Here is a 21,228-nt window from a genome sequence, read left to right as displayed (position 1 = left end):
TTGAGACCCTCTGACATAGTTTGAATTGCAAATCCCTTTGCAAGAATGACTGGTCCAAACCTGACACAAAGGGAGTTGTCTGTTACCTCGGTTGCCAGACTGAATGGGTGACTGTGTATCACTGACAATTCACAGAAGGCCTAGGAACTGAGAAACTGTGATCTTCTCTCTCTCCTCCCTAGCAGGTTATGACAAAATGGTATATGACCTGTAATTACTGAGAACTGCAATTGCAAATTCTCTTGCGATAATTGCCTCTTCTAATGTACACTCTCTAAAAGGGTCATACCAAGATAATAGGGCAACGCTTGTGCCTCTTGCTTTCTCAAGTAAGAGGAAGTCGATACCATGTTCCAAACTCTGATGCAGCATTAATGTCCGTGCACTTTATCAACATCTTAAAAAGGAATGTGTGGGAAAGATATATAGGTATGTCACTTTTAAACAGTGGGGTGAGAAAATTGCATGCAACTGACTCCATAAAGAAGCTCTTTCATTATCTTGATCATGAATGCTCCATGAGATGTCAGGTAATTTTTACAATCTTTAACAACTCTGCCAAGATTCTTGAATGATGAAATGTTTTCATTATCATCTACATTTACCAACGGTTTTGCCTTTTAGGTAGATTTGAAGTAAGGCATTCCAAAGGAGACAAAATAATATAGATTTCCTCTGTCACTGCTGTGAATTAAATTATGTCGATTCCATTGCTGGATCAACATGTTTTGGCATTTCCATTTTATTGCATTCATCAACAAGAAATGATGATGAAGTATCATCAGCATGCGTCATCATTTTTCCTAATTGTTTTTATTTTTATACATGCCATCAGTAATGAACACATTTGGAAAACTGGTTGACATGTTGGAAACAAAGTCTTTTGAATCATACTAATCATCTGCTATTCCAAATTTTGATTTCAATCACCTTTACTTTCTACTGTATTCATGGATACAGTATGTTCTGTCGCTGTTTCTGCATCTGCATTGGGAGGTGAGAGTGCATATCGATATCATCCATGAGACTACTCAGCAATTCTTAAGTATTCAATGATACAGTATGTTGTGGTGTTCATGAGGGGTGTATAGGGCATTTCAACATCATCCATTGAGCAAATCAATGATTCTACTGTATTCATGAATACGGTAAAGTTTATTCTGGTATCTGCATAAAGGGTACAGAGGTAATCTCAACATCCCCCATGAAACTCATCAATGAATCAAATGTGAAATGTGGTTAAACATGCTCATTTTTGCTGCCTTCTGCTGCTTTTTCACAATTCTGGACCAAGTATTCTTGTGGACACACATTACATGTTTGTGCTGATGAGCATTTGTATATATAGACATGTCTCATGTCTATTTTTAAAGACATTAAATCATTTATGCTTCTCACACTCTGTTATCATCTGTGATTAAAAAAATGAACAAATGAGTGCATAAAACATATGAAATTTAGTCAATGAAACTGAATGTTACCAACTGAAATCATGTGTGACAATAACAAACAGTATGAAAACTACAAAAATATTAGGTATGTGAGAAAGCTTGCCAGTAGCTTCTCGTGGGTCGGTGGTTCTTTCCGGGGTTTTCTCGGGTTCTTCCTCCACCATTAATACTGGCCGCCATGTATAGCCTATCGTGTGCTGCAAAATGGCGTTAAACCCCACAACAACAACAAAAACAACAAAAATATTAATGAAATCTCTGGATTTTCAAAACTGAAGTATGCAACATACAAAACAACATTTTTACTTATTGTACCACTGAACAAGAAATGTGGATGATTAAATTTAAGCCATAAAATTTGCAGAATTTAACCGCATTGTTTGGAGAACATCTTAGGTTATGGCAGCAAAAGTAAAAATTGATACATCTGGATATAATGATGGCCACCCAGCAGGTCGAAAATGAAGTTGACCTGTAAGAACTGCACCCTCTGTCTACATAATATATGGACTGAAAGATGTGTAGTATAGTGTCTGATGGCTTTTATTTCTAAAACTAGTGAAATTATTAACTGGAATATTTTGGTACATGTGTTAGAATCTCAATGAACCACAAACATATAAGACTATTCATCGAACTTGAACTTGAACTATATGAAGGCAGTTAAACAGAGATATTAAAAGTTCACAGTGACAGATACCTTTAACCATTTTGCTACACAAACATGTATATTCTCTGTAATTAAGTTTCAAACTTGATTCAGAATCATGGACATTATATAAAAAACAAACTTTGTCAGACATTCGTTTGCTGGAACATTTCTGGTACAACTTGAAATGGTTCATTCTTGATACTGCTGAAGAACTTGCAAAAATTATACACTTTTATCACATAATCTGCAATTCTTTTACCTTTCAGAAAATTTCTTCAGATTTTAACAAAGTGTCATACAACAAGGTTTATGATGGCAAACGAATTAAATTCTGACCTGTTTACTTCCTCTGGAAAATGAGCACTCAAACTTTCTTGAAGCAACAGGTTTACTGTAGACACATCTCTCCAAGTTTCATGTCTTCTTATCTGCAAAAAGCAACAAGAAATTGATCCAAAACTGCCAAATATTTTTTGCTGTTATTAAGTGTATCTATGCTCATTACCATCTATTACATCCATCACTAAGACCACATCACCATCTCTTGCAAGGGTGGATAAAAACTTGAAGAACATTTATAAACCAGCCTCAATCTTATTCCAATGTGTTTAGTTTAAAAAATGCAAGAAATTGTGCAAAATGACTGAAGACTACATCAACAAATGTCCAAATTGTTGAATAAGCTCACAGTTAAGAGATCACTGAAAAGTGTGGATGGGTGGGGGCTTGGTTCCATAACTGTAACAAAGATGTGTGAATGATGAAATCCATTTTGTGTCATTTAACTTCTAGATAATGTGTATCCATAAAATAAAACCATTTTTGACAATCTGGATATTTCTTTAGACTATTTGTCATACCTTAAGGTGTTTCCAAGTGCTTTAAAGGCAAACTTCTGAATCAAACAAGGGCCATGACTCCCTACAATTTTGCCAGAAAATGTTGACCTAGGTCATCCAAATATAAAGCCTCACACCAAATTTGATATCAATCCATAATGTCCTTCAAATGTTACTCAGCAGAAATTAAAAGGCAAAGTAATAAGACAAACAAGGCCCATAAACCCATAGAAATTTTCATAAATATGGTGAAATTCAAACTTGGTCTTTATAACAAATATAACTTCAATCAACGATGTCATTCAAATGTTATTAACTTCTTTCTTACTCCATAAGTAGTCATCCATAAAGTGTTTTTCTGATCTGTGATGTAAGACTCAAACAAAAGCCATTTTTCTTTTCTTTTTTTGTCAACTCAGAGTGATTTTAACCTGAAAATCCATAGGCAGAATTCTTCCTTACCAAAAGTACATGCTATCAAAAGTTTGGCTGGCAGATGGTATAAAACTAAAGTTACTGCATGCAAAAGAGAAAAGGTAACAGAAACAAATGATTGGTTGGTTTTTAACAGCACTTTGAACAAAATTTAGTTTGAATGTATGAAATCCTTCTAAAGTTATTGAGCAGAAACTAAATTGGATGGTGTATACTATGATTCAATTGGATGTGACATGATGGGACAGATAGGCATGAGCAACACAGTACAGATTTGTTTGCCGATGATGCAACCTTGTATACATCTAGTTCTAATACTGAAGTTATCCAAATGAGATTAAACTCAGACCTTATTAGAGTCCAAAACTGGGCACAACAAAATAGGATGAAAATTAATGAAGGTAAAACAAAATCTATGATTTTGGGGTGTAGTAGGCATGGGAAACCCACCTTAATAAATCCAAGTAAATAAGTCTGTACGGCTTACCTTAAAGGAGGAAGGTTCCATTTTGAAAAATGAAGCTTTCAAAAAGGAAGGCTCATGGAAGGGACCACCTCAATGATGGGCAAAAAAGTTTATACAGCCTACCTTAACAAAGGAGAGGTCGCACCCTCGTTGCTGCTATCCAAAAATTTTATCAAGGCCTACACGAGTTCTTGTTCACTGCTGAAGATCCTTACTTTTATAAGCTACATCACATGGTTTTAGAACGATAAATTTACATAACCCATGTAAATTTATCGTTATAAAACCATGTGGGGTTGACTGAGCCTGACTACATAAATTTCTAAACTTAATTATGTCCATATCTCAGCTGCACCAAGACTGATGAATATTTCGCAGAGTATGTGTATTAAATACATCTAAAATATTACAGTTGTCTCTGATTATTTTTGGTATTTGTGTATAACGCTGAGTAAAATAAATCATATCTGTGTTTTTATGTCTTCCTCAAGACAATATTCTAGATGGATTTGATTGTCCAGCATCACATCATCATATACAACTAAATTATTAATAAATCCATCAAGGTCATCTACAGATGGTGCTTCATCAATATCGGTGATAAAATTAATGTCATCACCGCTCTCATCCAACAACCTTGCACTTTCATTAAAGTCTTTCATCACTTTGTAACATCGTTGATCATCAAATTATGGTGCAACTAAGTACAACTTATCCCTTTGAGCCATCTCATTATCAAATTAAGTAACAATTGCGTTTTACCAGACAATGATGGACTTATTATGATCATTCAGACAGAATTTGGTAGCGCTGCATGATGCTTGAACATCTCTTGCTTTCGTGTCGCCGAGAAATCAATGACATCCATGTTATTGAAATATAATAAATAATATGGATTTATATTGTGTAAAATGCAGGACGCGTACCCCCACAAGTGGACTAACAACTACAATGATGGAAAAAAAACAACAAGCAATTACGGACAAATGTGAACGATGTGGAACAAAGAAATTTTAATTATTTCTGATCCAAGCAGTATTTTAAAAAAAAGGATGTGATATTGCCGCACAGTTAACAAAGTTACCTGGAACATCATGGGGAAAATACCCAGGAGAAAAACACCTTCCAGGATATAATTACTGTGGTCCTGGTACCCGACTTGATATCCAACTTGATAACCAAGATTAACCAAAACCTGGTGAATACTCGATATATGCTATTGATCAAGCATATCACACTTGTGATGTAGCTTATAAAAGTAAGGATCTTCAGCAGCGACATACTGAAGACGTAAAATTAATTTATGCATTAAATTCCATAAAAAATAAATCTTTGAAATAATCATTAGCTATTTGGTTGGTGAGATCTGCGATGAAGGGTAAACTAGCATTAGGAGCTGGAAATTAATAAACCGATTATTATTATAATGGAATCAATTTATTATAGCCCAAGAGGATATTGAAAAGGTAGAGCAGCAATTAGTAATCTCACTGAAGCAGCAAATGTTACACGTGTTGCTGCTGAAAAATGGTTAGCACGACAGGCAATATGGCAAATTTAGCTACCACCGCCTAAACGAATCTAGTGTGCACATTTTGATGTCAGCATGCCAAATGAAGTCCATCAGGCTGATATTTTATTTTTACCACACAATACTATCAAAATAGACAGATGTCAATTAACATACAAATATGCGTAAAACTGCAACTAAGTTGTATCTGCTTTTGAGCAAATTTATCAACAATGATCTGGACCACAAGTTGATCCTGGTAAAGAATTTCAGGGCGCAGTATCATCGTTGATGAAGCAACACAACATTAAAATTTGACGAGGACATACTGCAATTTTTCGTAATCAGGCAATTGTTGAACGATTTAATCGAACACTTGCTGAACAGTTATTTGGATATCAGTAAGCGAAGGAAATAATTCAAGATACACGATCTCGTGAATGGATTGCAAGAGAACCGAGTGTGAGAGCTGCATTAAATAATGAAATTTCTCGAACAACTTCTATGAAACCCATTAATGCAATTACAAAAAACATATACCCGTACAACGACATGATTTTTCAAAACAACCAGTATTAGGTAATGTGACTAAGATATTTATATGAACCTGGTAAACTTGAAGGTGGTAAAAAAAAGAGCGACTGATCCTATCTAGAGTATTACAACGCATAAAATAACACATAAAATTTCCAGTGTGGTTACATCTATGGGTATGTCTGCAATCTACAGATTAGATTCAACTGTTTCTCAAAATGGAATTACACGTGAATAATTACAAGTAATTCCCAAGGACACAGTTACCACTGCAATCACTTTTGTAAGCTAGCACCTCTACGTTGATTACACTCAAGACAGGTCAGCATCACATTTTCACATGTATGACCAAGACTACTATCTTTTCTATCCAGAGTAAATTGTCTTGGATTATTACTTGAGTACTGCCACAACATTAAAATGTTACAGCCTGCACAATGATTATTTTGCTGTTGTCTCAACGTCATGATAAATTCAACATCTAGATCAAAGTCTCATTTGTATCTTTTGTCACAGTGTTTATAACCAGCTATTTTTTTCTTCCTATATTCTGACTCGAGACACTGTGAGATAACTAACTTTGACAATTTGATAAGAACATCGATGATCCAAACAAATGTATCAGAGATGGTTAACCCCCGAGAAGAATGAATTGCCATTGTGCATCCCAGTGTCCATGGAGTCTTGTTCACGTTCAGCATATCCTCAACAACACTAACATCAACTGCGATAACATCATTTAATACGAGATTCTGTTTCTTAGTCTGTCCTGGTATATCAACGTCGATATACTGTCACCATGTATCCCCTGGTCTTTAACACAATGGTACATGTAGATCTGAAATTTTTTCTTTATGCAACTGAAATAACCGCTGTTCTACTTGCCACTATCAAATCATCTAGCCTCCACACGTGCAGAAAATCGTTCACAGATGTTTCTGTGTGTAACTATTAAAACAGCCATATCATCTGAATTCTATCAAAATAATTTGATCACTCGAGTTGTTTTACCAAAACTGCCGGGTCCATTTAGATAAACAGTCTTGTGTCAGGATACTGGATCATACACAGATGGTGCATTCGACATTTGTCCTGATAATATTGATATACGATAAATATCTTTGATTTCAACATCTGGGGACTCAGAATAATTATGTAACATTTCTTGTTTTATTCTCCATTCACCCCATGATGCATCATGAGCAGTAAACTGAGTCAGTAGTTCTGAATATTTTCTTTCAAAATAAAATGAATCCACTGCAACTCTGACTGCATTGGTAGGGAATCTGTTTATCATCAGTAATAAATTTATAGAAACATACGTGAGCATTGAGGATCTTAAATGAGTAAACTAAGGCAACTTGCCATCAATATAACCAACAACTGTACCTAATCATGTTTCATTAGACAAGCGTTTTCTCGACTTACAAATACATTTCTCTTCGTTGCATCAGCAATTAGTTATCAATTATAAAATCATATTCAACATCGTCTATGATCAATCGTGCATAATGTTGTTTATGATCATATGCTCCGCCTTGAGTAAATTTACCAATTATTCTTCTACCAAGATGTTTTGCGATTTTATTTTCATAATCAGAATAATTTTGAGGTGGTAACCAAACTTCTTTCTAAGGACGATATAATATAATTGCCTCACTTACAATCAATGATATTAGTATTTTACAATCAAGCATATATCATAACAGCACTACTGATGCCCCCATTTTTTTCTGAAAAGTGCCTATGAAACCAAACATAACAGATTGGATGAAGCAAACTTGAATGACTCAACATAAGCAAATCCAGTTAGCTCAAAATCAGGTAGGGGTCCATTTATCAATACTCTAGTCATCTTGTGTGTGGGGGTGCCCAAATCTTTTAAAATATCCAGAACACTCTCTGTAAGCAAGAAAACTTCCCGGATAACATGTGACCATATCAACTGAGATAACATTGTTGTGGTTTCATTTCTTCGTGGAGAGATTCTTTACATTATATTTCGCCATTAGGTCGTACAAATTGATCTTATTTTTCATCATTGGAACTACGAAAAAGCCATACTGATACAGGATCATTTTTACTTATGTTGTGAATAAAATCAAACATGTTTCCCCCAGAATCTTGAGGGTAAAATCTTACGGTTCGATCTCATGGAAATATTGTTACTATGCTAGTCCTAGTGTGCACATTATGATCAATCATATTTACTGGAGCTCTCCCCTTTTTATAATGTTTTGAATAGTGTAAACTCCATCCTGTTATCGTTGCTACTATTATTGGGAATTTTAGTGCTTTTTCTAACATAGCGACATCATTTATTATAGCTCTGGTATCCATGACCGATTCAGCCCATTTGTTTATTTTTTCATGTCTCTGATCCATTAATCCATTTCCACATATCGCATTTGTAAAATGTTTGATTACTCATTCAGCTACACAATTTAGTCTTGACAATCTCATTGGCGCAAGATCATCAACGTTGGGTTTAATATTTAGCAAATAAATTCAATAAATAACCACTGTTATAGCATAAGCTCATTCGTAACATGGTTTATCAATACCAGTCAACATTCCTGGTTTGGAATTTTTACTTAGCACAGCAGTTTTCCTATTAGCAAGGACAGGGTCACGTTTGTCAAGAATAATCCACCCAGCACTGGGATTGTATGTTTCTGATAATACAACAAACTTTATTCTGAAAAAATATCTTTGATTGTTGAGATAATCGATAATCGTTTTCACCCGCTCATCGTTCATTGTAGCATTGATGACTTGATTATCACATATAATTTTGAATGTTGACCACAAGTGAGATGCACCATAACATGAGCTATTTTCAGAGTTCCAAGCATTGGTTACCTTATATACTATACGACCCTTTCTATCAATGGGGGTCCTCCCTATATGCTCGAAACTCAACAAACACACCCTCCCATCATGTCACCACTTGGTGGGTGCTTCTTTTGCACTCTTACGGGGGTTGATTATGGGGGAGGGTGTGCAAAAATCTGTTGAACGTAGAGACTCGCTCCAGTTTATTTTGTGCTGTCCTCTTAAGGATCTAACGAATTAAGATTGTATATACTGTAAATACTGTATGTACTGTGTTGTCCTTAGAATTAAGTTAGATAAGATTTATGTATTGTGCCGTCCTTACTGTAAATACATCTTCCTGAGCCTGCTAGAATGTCATATGGCAAACTAGGGGCTCACATGGAGATTGTGCTGTCCTTAAAATTGTATATACTGTAAATACTATATGTACTGTGACGTCCTTACTGTAAATATATCCTCCTGGACTTGCTAGAATGTCATATGGCAATCTAGGCGTTCATATGGAGAGTTGTGCCATCCTTAAAATTGTATATATTGTAAATACTATATGTACTGTCATGTCCTTACTGTAAATATATCCCCAGAGCCTGCTAGACTGTCATATGGCAATCTAGCACTCACATGGGGATTGTGCTGTCCTTAGAATTAAGTTAGATATGATTTATATATTGTGCCATCCTCTACTAAAAACACCCTCCTGAACCTGCTAGACTGTTTGACAATCTAGGAGTTCACAAGAGGGTTGTGTTGTCCTTAGATAAGATTTATGTATTGTGCTGTCCTCTACTAAACACGCCCTCCTGAGCCTGCTAGACTGTTGTTTGACAATCTAGGGGTTCACAAGAAGGTTGTGTTATGTGTGCCCTTCAGCCTGCCAGAATGTCATATGGCAATCTAGGGAATCATAGCAGCACTGAGTAAATCAAAATTTGACATAGGTGAAAAATTATCATTTTTCAATGAAGTGTTCCTGGAAGTCTCAGACCCTTTTCCTTTACAGGAGTTCCTGGAATTATCAGACCTTTTCTTGTTGCTTTTTATAATGCCATTCCAGCAACGGTTTCAACAGCACCTAATGTGGCTGCTTTTGTGATGGCTGGAGCTGCAGCAGCTATCAATGCTGGTATCGCCGTGAAAAGTGGAAATATACAACTGATGGCTCCAGCGGAGAGTACAAGTCGTATTCCAGTTCGGGATTGTTTGGCTTTATCAAGATGGTTTTGTTGACACGATGTCAGTGACAACTTGTTTTCACCGCCTGAGATCTGACTGTACTTTAGCGTTATTGTGGTTCCTGTTTTTTTCAATGATGCGGATTGTAGTTTTTTAATCTGACCAGGAGTCAGACTGACACTAACATGATGATATGATGGCATTTATGATAATACTCGTATTTTTAAATCAGCAGTGCAGCAATCACATATTCAGAACACTATGTGTTCCAAACATTATATGTTTTCAACTGGTGTGTTAACGATTTTCATTTGACCACCAACACCTTCGAGTAACATTGCTTTATCGCTGAGTATAACCGCCATTGCTCTGCCACCACCAGGAATAGCCGGTGAACCAACTACTGCCGCTGGTATTCAAGCTAAACGAGCTCGGATGTGTATATCAATTTCAGATTGTCTGAATAAGTCCAAGTGTTCTGGTGAGAAGTAATAGATTGGATACAGCATTGTGAAATCGCGCCGAGATATCTGCAACCCAGTGTCAACATTCTGATCACGCCCCATATAAGACATCAATCGATGATATGCACATGCAACATGATTGTGTTCAAAATCCAGCAGTATTTCTTCAGAGGGTTCTTGGTGCCAGTTTATCCTGAAACCAACTTCAGAAACTCCAAGTCAGTCAAATACCATTGGATTTCCTTCCTGTCTGTCTACTCTGGCATTTACCTGAAGCGCAATGAATATATGTTGTGGTGCTGTCACTCACTGCTGTGATGCTATTTGCCACGTAAACAGCCCAGCGTCATTAATTGGGGCACTATCTGTGGTTGTTGTCAACCATTATAACATCGATTTACCACCTGTGTTCATAAAAGAAAGTAATCACTGTTCTTTAGCAAGCAATGGAGTCATTACTGGCATGCACAGTGACAGTTTTGTTAGTGTTACTTTACCAGGATCAACTCCATCAGGATGCCATATTGCATCATTGTCAGTGGTTTTTCTAACAAGTGCTACTGTGTGTTTAGCGCCAAATATAACCTTTCTAACATTTCTGCAAAATCCAAAAATATGAGACAGTGGAATTGCGCATGAAAACTCCTCTTCACCGTTCAACATTGATCGGCATGCAGCAAAACCCAGGTTATAATTTTCATTCATTGATACAACTTCAGTTCCAGCTGCATTCATTGTTATGTTTCTGTTTTCTGGGTGATCAGGTGTGTCTTTTGCAAACATCATTGTTGGACAGGCTGATCTCGTATAGTCGTCGGAGTATCTTGCAAGACCTAGTATCATCATGGCAACATCAATATTTTCGAGACAGGTTTCAAAATTTTTTTCCACCAATCATGTATGTAGCACTATTAAATAAAGTCATGATGCCATTGTTAACAAAACCAACTCGATCTCCAATTCTGTATGCAGTATCATCTGCTTTTAAAAGTCTACCCTGAACTTCAATAAATGCCTTGGCGGGCAAGAAATATCTACTTGTATCCTGAACTTGTAATTCAATTCTTCCACTTGTGTTGGGTGTACATGCCTCATAGGAGTAATACCGATAATCGCGCACAGACTAATCTTGAGAACTGGTGCATCTATGTCAAATGCTGTGTCAGAGATACGTTTGAACATTTTATTATAATTGCGTATTTTCCAAATGGTGAGTGGACCATTTACCATCTGCATCTAGCATGAAGCCCACTTCCTACTATCAGACTTGCAGTTATATTTTTTCTTTTTCCTTTTCTGCATTGACGGATGCCAAGGGTGGCACACTGAATCCCAGATTTATCACGGCTGCTAGCTTTTAATTTGCGGCTGGATTTATTATTTTACTGACATTCGCAGGCATAACTTCGATGCTGGCTAGTTTTACTGGTTGCTGTGGTTTTCATCGTATTAGTCATGCTAGACTTTCTTTGATTGCCGATTGCTCCAATACCTTTATCACGAAAAACATGAATAGCTTTCATTGACAATTGTTTTGCAACAGGTGCTACTTTTGGAGCTAACCTTTAAAATAAGCCCAACATCACCAAGTCCGTCTCTGTAAATCGCTCTGTAAGTTGGTAATCGTGAGTTTACTACTCTGACCAATATCGGTCCACTATTATGTATAATATCTTATTTAATATTCATTTATCTAATCACTTAGTCAAGGTCATCAACGATTTCATCGATAAGTTCCTAGTAAACGCTAATATCCATGATACCACCTGTAAATAATTGTTGACAAATATCAGCTGCTTCATTAATAATTTCTGGAGAATTATTTCCAGCACATTTTCCTCCCATAAGAACTTCTCGCCATTGTACTTCAAAAAGAACATTGTTGGGACATGGAGTAAGACCACTTCCTCTTGACATAGCCAAGGTAGTAATACCACTTCCAGAAGCACCAGTGTCAGATGCATCGTGAAATTCTTCTTCTGAAGGTTCTCTATATAGTTTACGAAATTCATCATCCATTTCTTCTTTTTGTTGCAGAGGTGGAGGAAGTTGATACGAAGGCTCTTACTGGGGTTTGTTCATGCTTGCTTTTTTTCTTTTTGTTGTTCTCATTCTTTTTGTTTCTGTTCTTTTTCTGCTCTTTTCTTTTTGTTTTTGTTCTTGTTTCTGTTCTTGTTTTCCTTGTTGTTGTTCTTTTATTTGCTGTTGATTTTCATTATAAAGTACCACGCCATCTAAAAATTTGTTATAAACATAATTTTGTTTGTCTATCTGATTAATGTTCTGGTTTATTTTAAACACCCAATCGATCCACATTTCACTACTTACACCTTTAACATATTCAGGTTTCAAAAATTTATCTCTCGAAGAATAACTTGAAGCATCAAATGAACCAAGCTTGGCTAAATCCTTATTAGTTTTTATTAGCATATTTTTTATTGTTTGTGTATCGCCTTCAGTAAACATCTCCATAAAACTAATTCTCTTGGTTCTCCACAAACAGCACCTTCAAGTGTTTCTTCAAGTTGAGGAGGTTGAGGTTCAGCTGCAGCTATATCAGCCCAATTTCTATGTTACGTGTTTAGGCTTGAATAAACAGTAACACAGAAAGAGTGAAAACAACAAGCTTTTTAAAATTTAACAAATAATTTATTTTCCTGGACAATTCTGTAAAAATGAAAAAAGGAGAAGAACTTACGGTTTCAAGAATCAAATCCAAAAATAATCTAAGAATAATCCATGAATTAAATTACAAAAGTCATAGTAATAAATGTTCTAATAATTTCAAGTTCGAATCCTGATGGAAAATCCAAGATGGATGACAATGACGTATGATGTAGTCAGTACTGTGCTTATCTACAGTTCCTTGTAGAAATATAAATAATGGCAGTCCAGTGTTGGAAATCCAAATTAAATTTGTACGCAATGTCTTTCCAGAATTTCTGTGTGAGCACTCCTCAAACAATTTCCAGAGAATAAAGAAATAATCGTTTTGAAATCCAAATGATCTGAGGATAATCCACTCAAAATCTGGCTACAACAAATTAACCCGACATCAGTGTGAAAAGCCAGAAAACTGAGATCTCTCTCTAAAACAAAGGTTATATTGTATCATAAGACGCAATTTCGATATTCCCCCATGTTGCGAAATCAGAGGAGGGGTCACGTGATCATGTTTATATCACGTTCACAGAATATGGCCTTTATTACATCAATGATTTTATTCCCAGAATTAAAAAAAAAAAGTATTTACTTCTTAACCCATGTAGTCCCATCATGACCTTGACAACAACAAATCATTATAAAATAAAATAGAACTCTGTCCACTAATTTTGAATCAAGGTCAGCTTCCAGGCCAACACCTGGTGTTTATGAAAAGAATGATTCAGGTAAACCAATTTTCTGAAAAAAATATCATCTCCAGTGAATAAATTTACATTACAATAGTTCTTCCTGCTGTTTTTTCAGTAACTGTTGTAACAGGTTTAAATAACTGTTCTGTGCCTTCTGCATATTCAACTGGAGATTCTTGTTATGCTTGTAGTTTTTCTTTAACAGAATCTCTTACGGGGAGATACTGCTTAATTGGCTCTAATCGTTTTCAAGCTAATCTAGCTGTGTGAGACTCCAATGCTGGGGGCATTATTTGATACAATCTTAATTAACTAGCCTACTACTTGGTGACATCACAAAATCTACACAAGTCAGGGAACCCAAAACTATCTCTTGCAATAAATAATCATTCATTAGAAAACGTCAAACATGAACAGCTTGTAGGTGTGACCATAGATAATAATTTATTATGGAATGACCATATTGATAAGCTTTGTAAAACATTGTCATCTAAAATTGTCCTACTCAGCAGAATCAAGAAATATTTACCTATGGAAACTCGAAATCTATACTAAAAGTCATATTCTTCCAACAATGGATTATTGTTCAAATGTATGGGGAAACTGCTAAATCCGAGCTTGACAGAATTTATAAACTTCAGAAACGAGCAGCACACGTAATTTTAGATGCATCTATTGATCATCCCACAAAAGCATTATTTACAGAACTCAAATGGTTCACAATATATGACAGGATAGATTTTCACAAGGCAGATCTTTTACATAAATGCCTACATGGAACTGCACCAGAGTATCTTCAGACTTATTCAGGCCTTTTTCATATTCTGTTTAAATAAATGCAAACTTCCAAATGGTTACAAACTCAGAGAAGAGCCATTTAAAGGGACTGATGCTCTTCTGTCTGAAAATTTGCATAAAGTTAAGATAGGACCATTTCTTCTTCTTAACTAATGAGAACTAAAACCATCTCTAATATTCTTTAGCTATGTGATTTTCAATTAGACAGTGTAGTAGCTTAAGTGGATGAAAGATCAGCACCATGTTTGTTTTTGGGACAAAATAAACACCATTAGAAAATGTTTGGTGAAAATCTCAGCACGAAACAAGCATAAATCCAGGAGAATTAAAATGTTCATAGTAACAGCCATACCTGAGGTCAGAACTAATTAGTTATCCTATTAAGTCTTCTTGTGAAAACCCAATGCTGATAGTACTTTGAATCCAGGAATAGTAGCAATAAGATTATTAAGTTGGCTGCTGTGGCAACCATATTGGACATCAGATTAGCACAATTTTCATTTAAGATAAATTAGACATCATAAGATGTCTTTAAGGGAAAGCTCATGCTGATATCACAATTAATTCAAGAGGAAAAGCAACAAAAAGATTTTCAAGATGGCTGCTGTGGTAGACATACTGTACATCAAATCAGCACCATTTTTATTTAAGACCAGCTAGACGTCATAAAAAGTCTTTCAGTGAAAACCACATGCTGATATGACCATCCATTCATGAGTAGTAGTGATGAAAAGGCTTACAAGATGGCCTATGGTGGCAATAATGTACGTTGGAGCAGAACCAGCTTCATTAAAGACCAAAAAGACATTATAAAATGGGTGCTGTGGTAGCCTATGTTGGACATCAGATAAACACCACTTTTATTTAAGACTAAATAGACATCATAAGAAATCTTTTGGTGAAAACCCATGTCATTAAGACTTTCTGTGGCAATAAATACTCATTAACTCATTCTGCCCCAGAGAGTTTTGTCATTTTTGCCTGAAATGGGGGTAGGAAACACATTTTGGTGATTAAAGCTGAATAAATCCAAATACATCTGCTTTCAAGAGTTTTTGCTTAGACTGATGTCTAGTTGTGCTAGAAATGTCATTTTTCATTAGTTATTGTTTTCTGCTTATTGGGTACAATATTTTCATCACCAAGCCAATTCTTACTTCAAATCCCCAACTCATCCTACTTTTTGCAAAGGTTCACCTGTCCGTCTGCAGTTGAGACTGGTCTGCCTTAGAACACAGGCCAAAAAAGTATAAAATCTGATTTCGACAATGGGCCAATATTGGTGTAAATAAACTGGGTCTCAAAAAATGCATTTCCCCTCTGCATTTTGTAATGTGAATAGAAAGTCCAGATTATTTGGTATCATTGTTGAGCTAGATCTGTCTGCTTCTTTTTAATACCATCCACTTTGGAGTATCTTAAATGACCTTGAAGCTACAGAGCTCGCAAGTAGGGTACAGCCTCATCACACCAACAGATGGAATTGGGTTTGAATGAGTTAATAAACATGGACATTGTTGTTTTGTTGTTGTTCTTTTAGGGTTTAACGCCATTTTTCAGCACACGATAGGCTATACATGGCGGCCAGTATTAATGGTGGAGGAAGAACCCGGGAAAACCCCGGAAAGAACCACCGACCCATGAGAAGCTACTGGCAAGCTTTCTCACATTGTTCATCATTGAGCTCACCTAAGATCTTTATGGTCAAGGTTTATAACAAAGTGTGATCAAAGTCAATTCTGAGAAAATGGAAGTCAATCATCTCATTCATATGCAGTGATGTCACTAATTATTAAACTTGTCCAAGACCTTAAGAATCTTAGGTTACATACTGGAACTGATCAAAATCTGATCAAAAATATGGACTAGAGTGTACCTGGTTGAGCCACTCAGATGTAATGTCATCTCATCTAGGAACTTAGTTATATAAACCAATACACCACTTTTTATATGTATTCTGTTAAAAACTAAAACCTCTAATGTGGCAACAAGCTCAGTTAATCTGGTGACATTACTTCTTGTGAGAATGTCACTCATAAGGACACTCATTATTCATGATATAAGCTTACATACTAAGACTGATCAACATCTCATCTCTTGAGTGGTAACAAACCCAACCAAATTAAAACACTTCACTAATATGCATGGAAATAGTTCTCAAAAAGTCTCTTGCTAGATCTTTATGATCTAAGCATACCTACCAAGTTGGATCTAAATCTGAGAAGAAAAAAGTCCCAAGTGTGTTTACAAACATGTACTGACAGAGAAACATGCAGTAAGCTCACATGGGATTGAGCCAGGTGAGCCAACAAGTCTCAACGGAGAAGAAACCTGGTTCCAGGTAGAGCTGGCTAGGTAACTTTGAGTTTGTCTCTGATACAAGTATGTTTCACAAGAAAATCATGCTACAACACAGCACATGTATTTTCTGAACCCCATGCATCGCTGTAGGGGACTTAATCTCCCCACTTATGCTCCATGATAACACTTCACTATGGAGCAATAAAATACTAACAAACCATCACCATGCCTTGGCTGGTACACCAATGGCATCTCCACAATGAAGTGGCTGATCAGCATTATTGATTGACATTTGAACAGCCAATTAATAAAGACTACCCATGGACATTTGAACAACCAATTAATGAAGACCACCCATGGAAAAACTGACAAGATCAGTAATCTTTATTTTGGTCATATATATGGACAAAAGCAATTAATTTAAAAAGTCTTGTACATTTTATACATTTAGAAAACTTACATGCTGACTTGATGAGAGGCCCTCCTTGTTGAGCTTCTCTTTAAGAGTATAAATTTATCTTACTGATTAAATATGAAAGGTAATCCTCTGAGGTACAGACAATAAAATTCCAAATAGCAACAGCTTCTGTTAAAAACACAAACAACGAAAAGAAAATACAGAATTTACAATTAAATGTAAACCACTTGTTTAGTCCTTAAACAGCAACGGCCCAGTTATGAGACTGAATATACATGTACAGTACATATGCATCCAGAATTGAACTAGTTGGTACATGTAACAATTCTGGATGCATATGTACTGTATGGGACTGGCACGGGGCTAAATTAACATTTCTGTTTGTGCTATTTTTGTTATTTCATTCATCAAGAGAAGTTTGTTTCAAGTAAAGCAAGGACTGACATAGTGTTCTTTTTTATACCACAAATCAGAATAAGACAATAGTTTTCAAGCATTTACACTCTCCCCTCTTTAAGAAACTTAAATGGTCTCTCCCTAATAAAGACTTGGCTTTAGTAGTTGTTCAGCAAAAATCAAGGCAATGACCACTGTAAACACTTTAATTAAATGTTAGCACCAGAAGATGTCAATTTCAGTTTTGGAAAGGTGCATTTCTATCACACGCATGATTTGGCGCATTGCATGTAATAAATGTAGCTCAATTGAATTTTGAACGGATGAGATGACCATCCACTGAAAGAATTAAAGTCCAAAATGTCTGGTGTGATTTACAAATACCATTTCAAGAATCAAGTGATCTGATTATCTATTTTTTTTTTTAAAATGTCTTGTCTTTTACATACATTTATATAAGGTTGATTGACTTATTTTGCAATATGTTTATACATTTACTTTATTCAGTGAAATTTGAAACTTCCAGCCATCCACCTCTCTCAAAACCTCTAAACATCATGCTTGCAGGGGTCATACACAGTAAGCCATACTCATTTGATAGCAGTGGTCATCCTCAATGACTCCATAAGAAAACATGGTGTGCAGAGCAACAATACATGAACCACGGTGGCAACTCCATCCGGACATGGGGAGAGATGGTAGAGTTTTTTCTTCTTATTCCTCTCACTCTCTCTCCACCACCACTGCATTGCCTGGGGTTCCGAACATACATGTGAGCTGTACTGTATTTTGAAAACATTACACCTTCAGTTATGATCTGATAGGTCTATATATATGTTTGCAAATGTTATCTCTTTAAAATTGACAGATGAACATTTCTGAACAAAATCTTCAAATGACAGTGCAAAATGAACTGAAGAAAAATATGATTCCTTTTTGAATCAGGAAAACTTAAAATATTCATGATATATAATCATCTTTTTAAATGTTCTTAATCAGAATAATTATAAGTGAAATTCATAACCATTTAAATATGCAATCCATCTTCTCAGTACTTAAAACTAATGAGGTCTAATCTATTTTATTACCTAATCAAAATAAATGGCAAGTCTATTATATTGTATTACCTTATCAAAACTAATATCAGATCTATCCTATTATATTGCCTTATCAAAACAAATGGCAAGTCTATTATATTGTATTACCTTATCAAAACTAATATCAGATCTATCCTATTATATTGCCTTATCAAAACAAATGGCAAGTCTATTATATTGTATTACCTTATCAAAACTAATATCAGATCTATCCTATTATATTGCCTTATCAAAACAAATGACAGATATATTTTTCCTTACTACATTATCAAACCAAATAGCAGGTTTATTCTGTTTTATTACCTTTTCAAAAATGCCAAGGACATTTTATCACCTTATCAAATCTAATTACAGATCTATTTTATTACCTTCTAAAATAATGGCAGGTCTATTCTATTGTACTACCATATAAATACAAAAATGGGTGTAGAAACTAATGACAGGTCTATTCCATTTTATTACCTTATCAAAAAGCTGTGTGTAAAAACTGAACATAGTGTCTCCTGCTTCCATCAGGAAAAAATTCTGAAAAATGAAACGTTTCCAAAGAATGAAAAAAACAAAAACAATTCAGCTTAAAATTAAATATCAGCTGAGCTGTTAGAGATTAATGCAGGTATGATTTACTAATATAATGCAAGAAATCTTCAAACTTAAACTTCTGAAAATATCTTAAAGACACCTGGCAACTAAATCCATCTGGACAATTTTGTTAATGTACAACATCTGAATGTACCACGTACATGCATGCATTAGTAAAATTGTATGTCATTAAAATGAGAACAAAACTTTCATTATTCTTTCATTAAACATTCCACTAATAAATTGTCTTTTCCCTTAATGTACCTACCAGTAATGTCAATATTGTATTCCTGCAACATCAAACTTAACCTTAATAATCTCTAAGAGAATTTAATAGCAGATGCACTTTCACGTGTATAGTAATATATTATTTCACATATACTTTGTGTCATTCATAAGATTTCATCTTGTGTAAAACTTTTCATCACATGCATTATCTGACTAATAGTAAAAGAAAGCTTTATTGCATAAACCTTACTTTACATCTTTTTCAGGGGATGTGTCATGTATATTTAACATGCATTGTTTTTATTTTTTTAATCATATGCTGTGGGTAATGAAACACTGAATCTAGTTGCTGACCTTATCCAAAATCGGTGACAGTTTTGGTAAGATTATTATCTTAACCTTTTACCTCATGGAAGCGCCTTTGGACACCTCTACCTGATTCACATGGAAGCAAGTTTTAACACTTCTACACAATTCTCATGGAAGCACCTTTGCATACCCACTCCATGGTAAACATCAGCAATTTTGCACTTGTTTTCACTGAGCTACCTTCAGGGGAAAAACCCTATTACATACTACATTCATTGATGTGAATGACCATTATGTCAGACATCATGTGGTCCCTATTTAAGCTCTAGTCATAATCTGCTATTGAAAGTAACCGGTTTGGATTTTCCACTCTTCGAAATTATGGCTGCGGATTTTGTTCAGTACATTCTGGAGTTTGCATAGTTAGAATCACAACTATTAAAACTTCAATAACATAGGTAAAGGCTCTCATGTTGTAGGCATCAATGAGTTTGTATGATTTATCAAAGTCAGGTGATAGAGTGATGCAGACACAGACAATGAACTGGTAAAAACAATTTGAGTATGACAGATGAATGAGTTCTCTCAAGATTTTAAAGCACATAAAAGATTAGTGAAAAATAACAATACAACTATAATGATCAAACTCTGCTTTTAAATCTTTCTTTACATAATAGATGTGCACCAAAAAATGTAAAATGGTTAATATTGCTATTGTTCTATTTATAGCTCACTGCATTGTGTAACTTTGTTACATGTACATCAACTGCCTATAAAGCCAAACACTCTATGAGTTAAATGGTTAAGCTGAGTTATCCTTGACTGTGATTTCCATCATGTGCCTTATGGTAACAAACCTTCTATTCTTTCTAGAACAATGAAGTTTTGATCCTCATCCTGCGTTTTGTTTTGCCTCTTGTTTGTCATATAAATGATGTTTTTCTGAACGTCTGTAATATGTGCTTTAAGACCTAGCAGAACCAATTTGTATAACTGTTCTGTCCAAGTTCAATTTGGCTGGAATTTATTCAAATTACTTAATTCAGTGATTTGTTCTTTGGAAATATTGAGTGTTCATAAAAAAATAATATCATTGGACACATACATTCACTAAATTTTATAGTGAATTCAAAGATGGACTTATATTACAACAAAAGCCTGTTGGTACTATACCATAAAACAGGGCATTGCAGGCACATCAACACTTTCAGCATTGAATTTAATTTAGATTTTTACTAAAATGTATTCAGAACCTTTATTATTAGGACATGTGTCTGTAATTCTAGCATCATTTTAGGATTTAGTTTGCAATATGGTAAGATCTTTTTTTCTCCATTTTTGCTATGCATTTTAGGGAAATAAATTGTTTAATTTTATAAAGCTT

At 35.1% G+C, this 21,228-nt stretch overlaps 1 protein-coding gene across 3 annotated transcripts in view; it reads right to left on the bottom strand.

Moving 5' to 3' along the window:
• Window positions 1-21,228, bottom strand: part of LOC149784325 (gamma-tubulin complex component 5-like) — a 238,976-nt gene that overhangs the window by 71,802 nt on the left and 145,946 nt on the right. For 2 of the 3 annotated variants that reach the window (XM_089932364.1, XM_089932366.1), the window contains 2 exons: window positions 19,188-19,250; window positions 2,440-2,531 (listed from right to left, as the gene is read on the bottom strand). In XM_089932364.1, coding sequence (XP_089788490.1) covers window positions 2,440-2,531; window positions 19,188-19,250 — 155 coding nt within the window. The remainder of the gene's footprint in view (window positions 1-2,439; window positions 2,532-19,187; window positions 19,251-21,228) is intronic. The other variant, XM_089932365.1, reaches the window with a different exon arrangement.

Source organism: Sinohyriopsis cumingii, chromosome 14, assembly GCF_028554795.1.
Source record: "Sinohyriopsis cumingii isolate HCF-2022 chromosome 14, ASM2855479v2, whole genome shotgun sequence".
Classification (NCBI taxonomy): domain Eukaryota; kingdom Metazoa; phylum Mollusca; class Bivalvia; order Unionida; family Unionidae; genus Sinohyriopsis; species Sinohyriopsis cumingii.
This window is presented reverse-complemented; position numbering and strand designations above follow the sequence as displayed.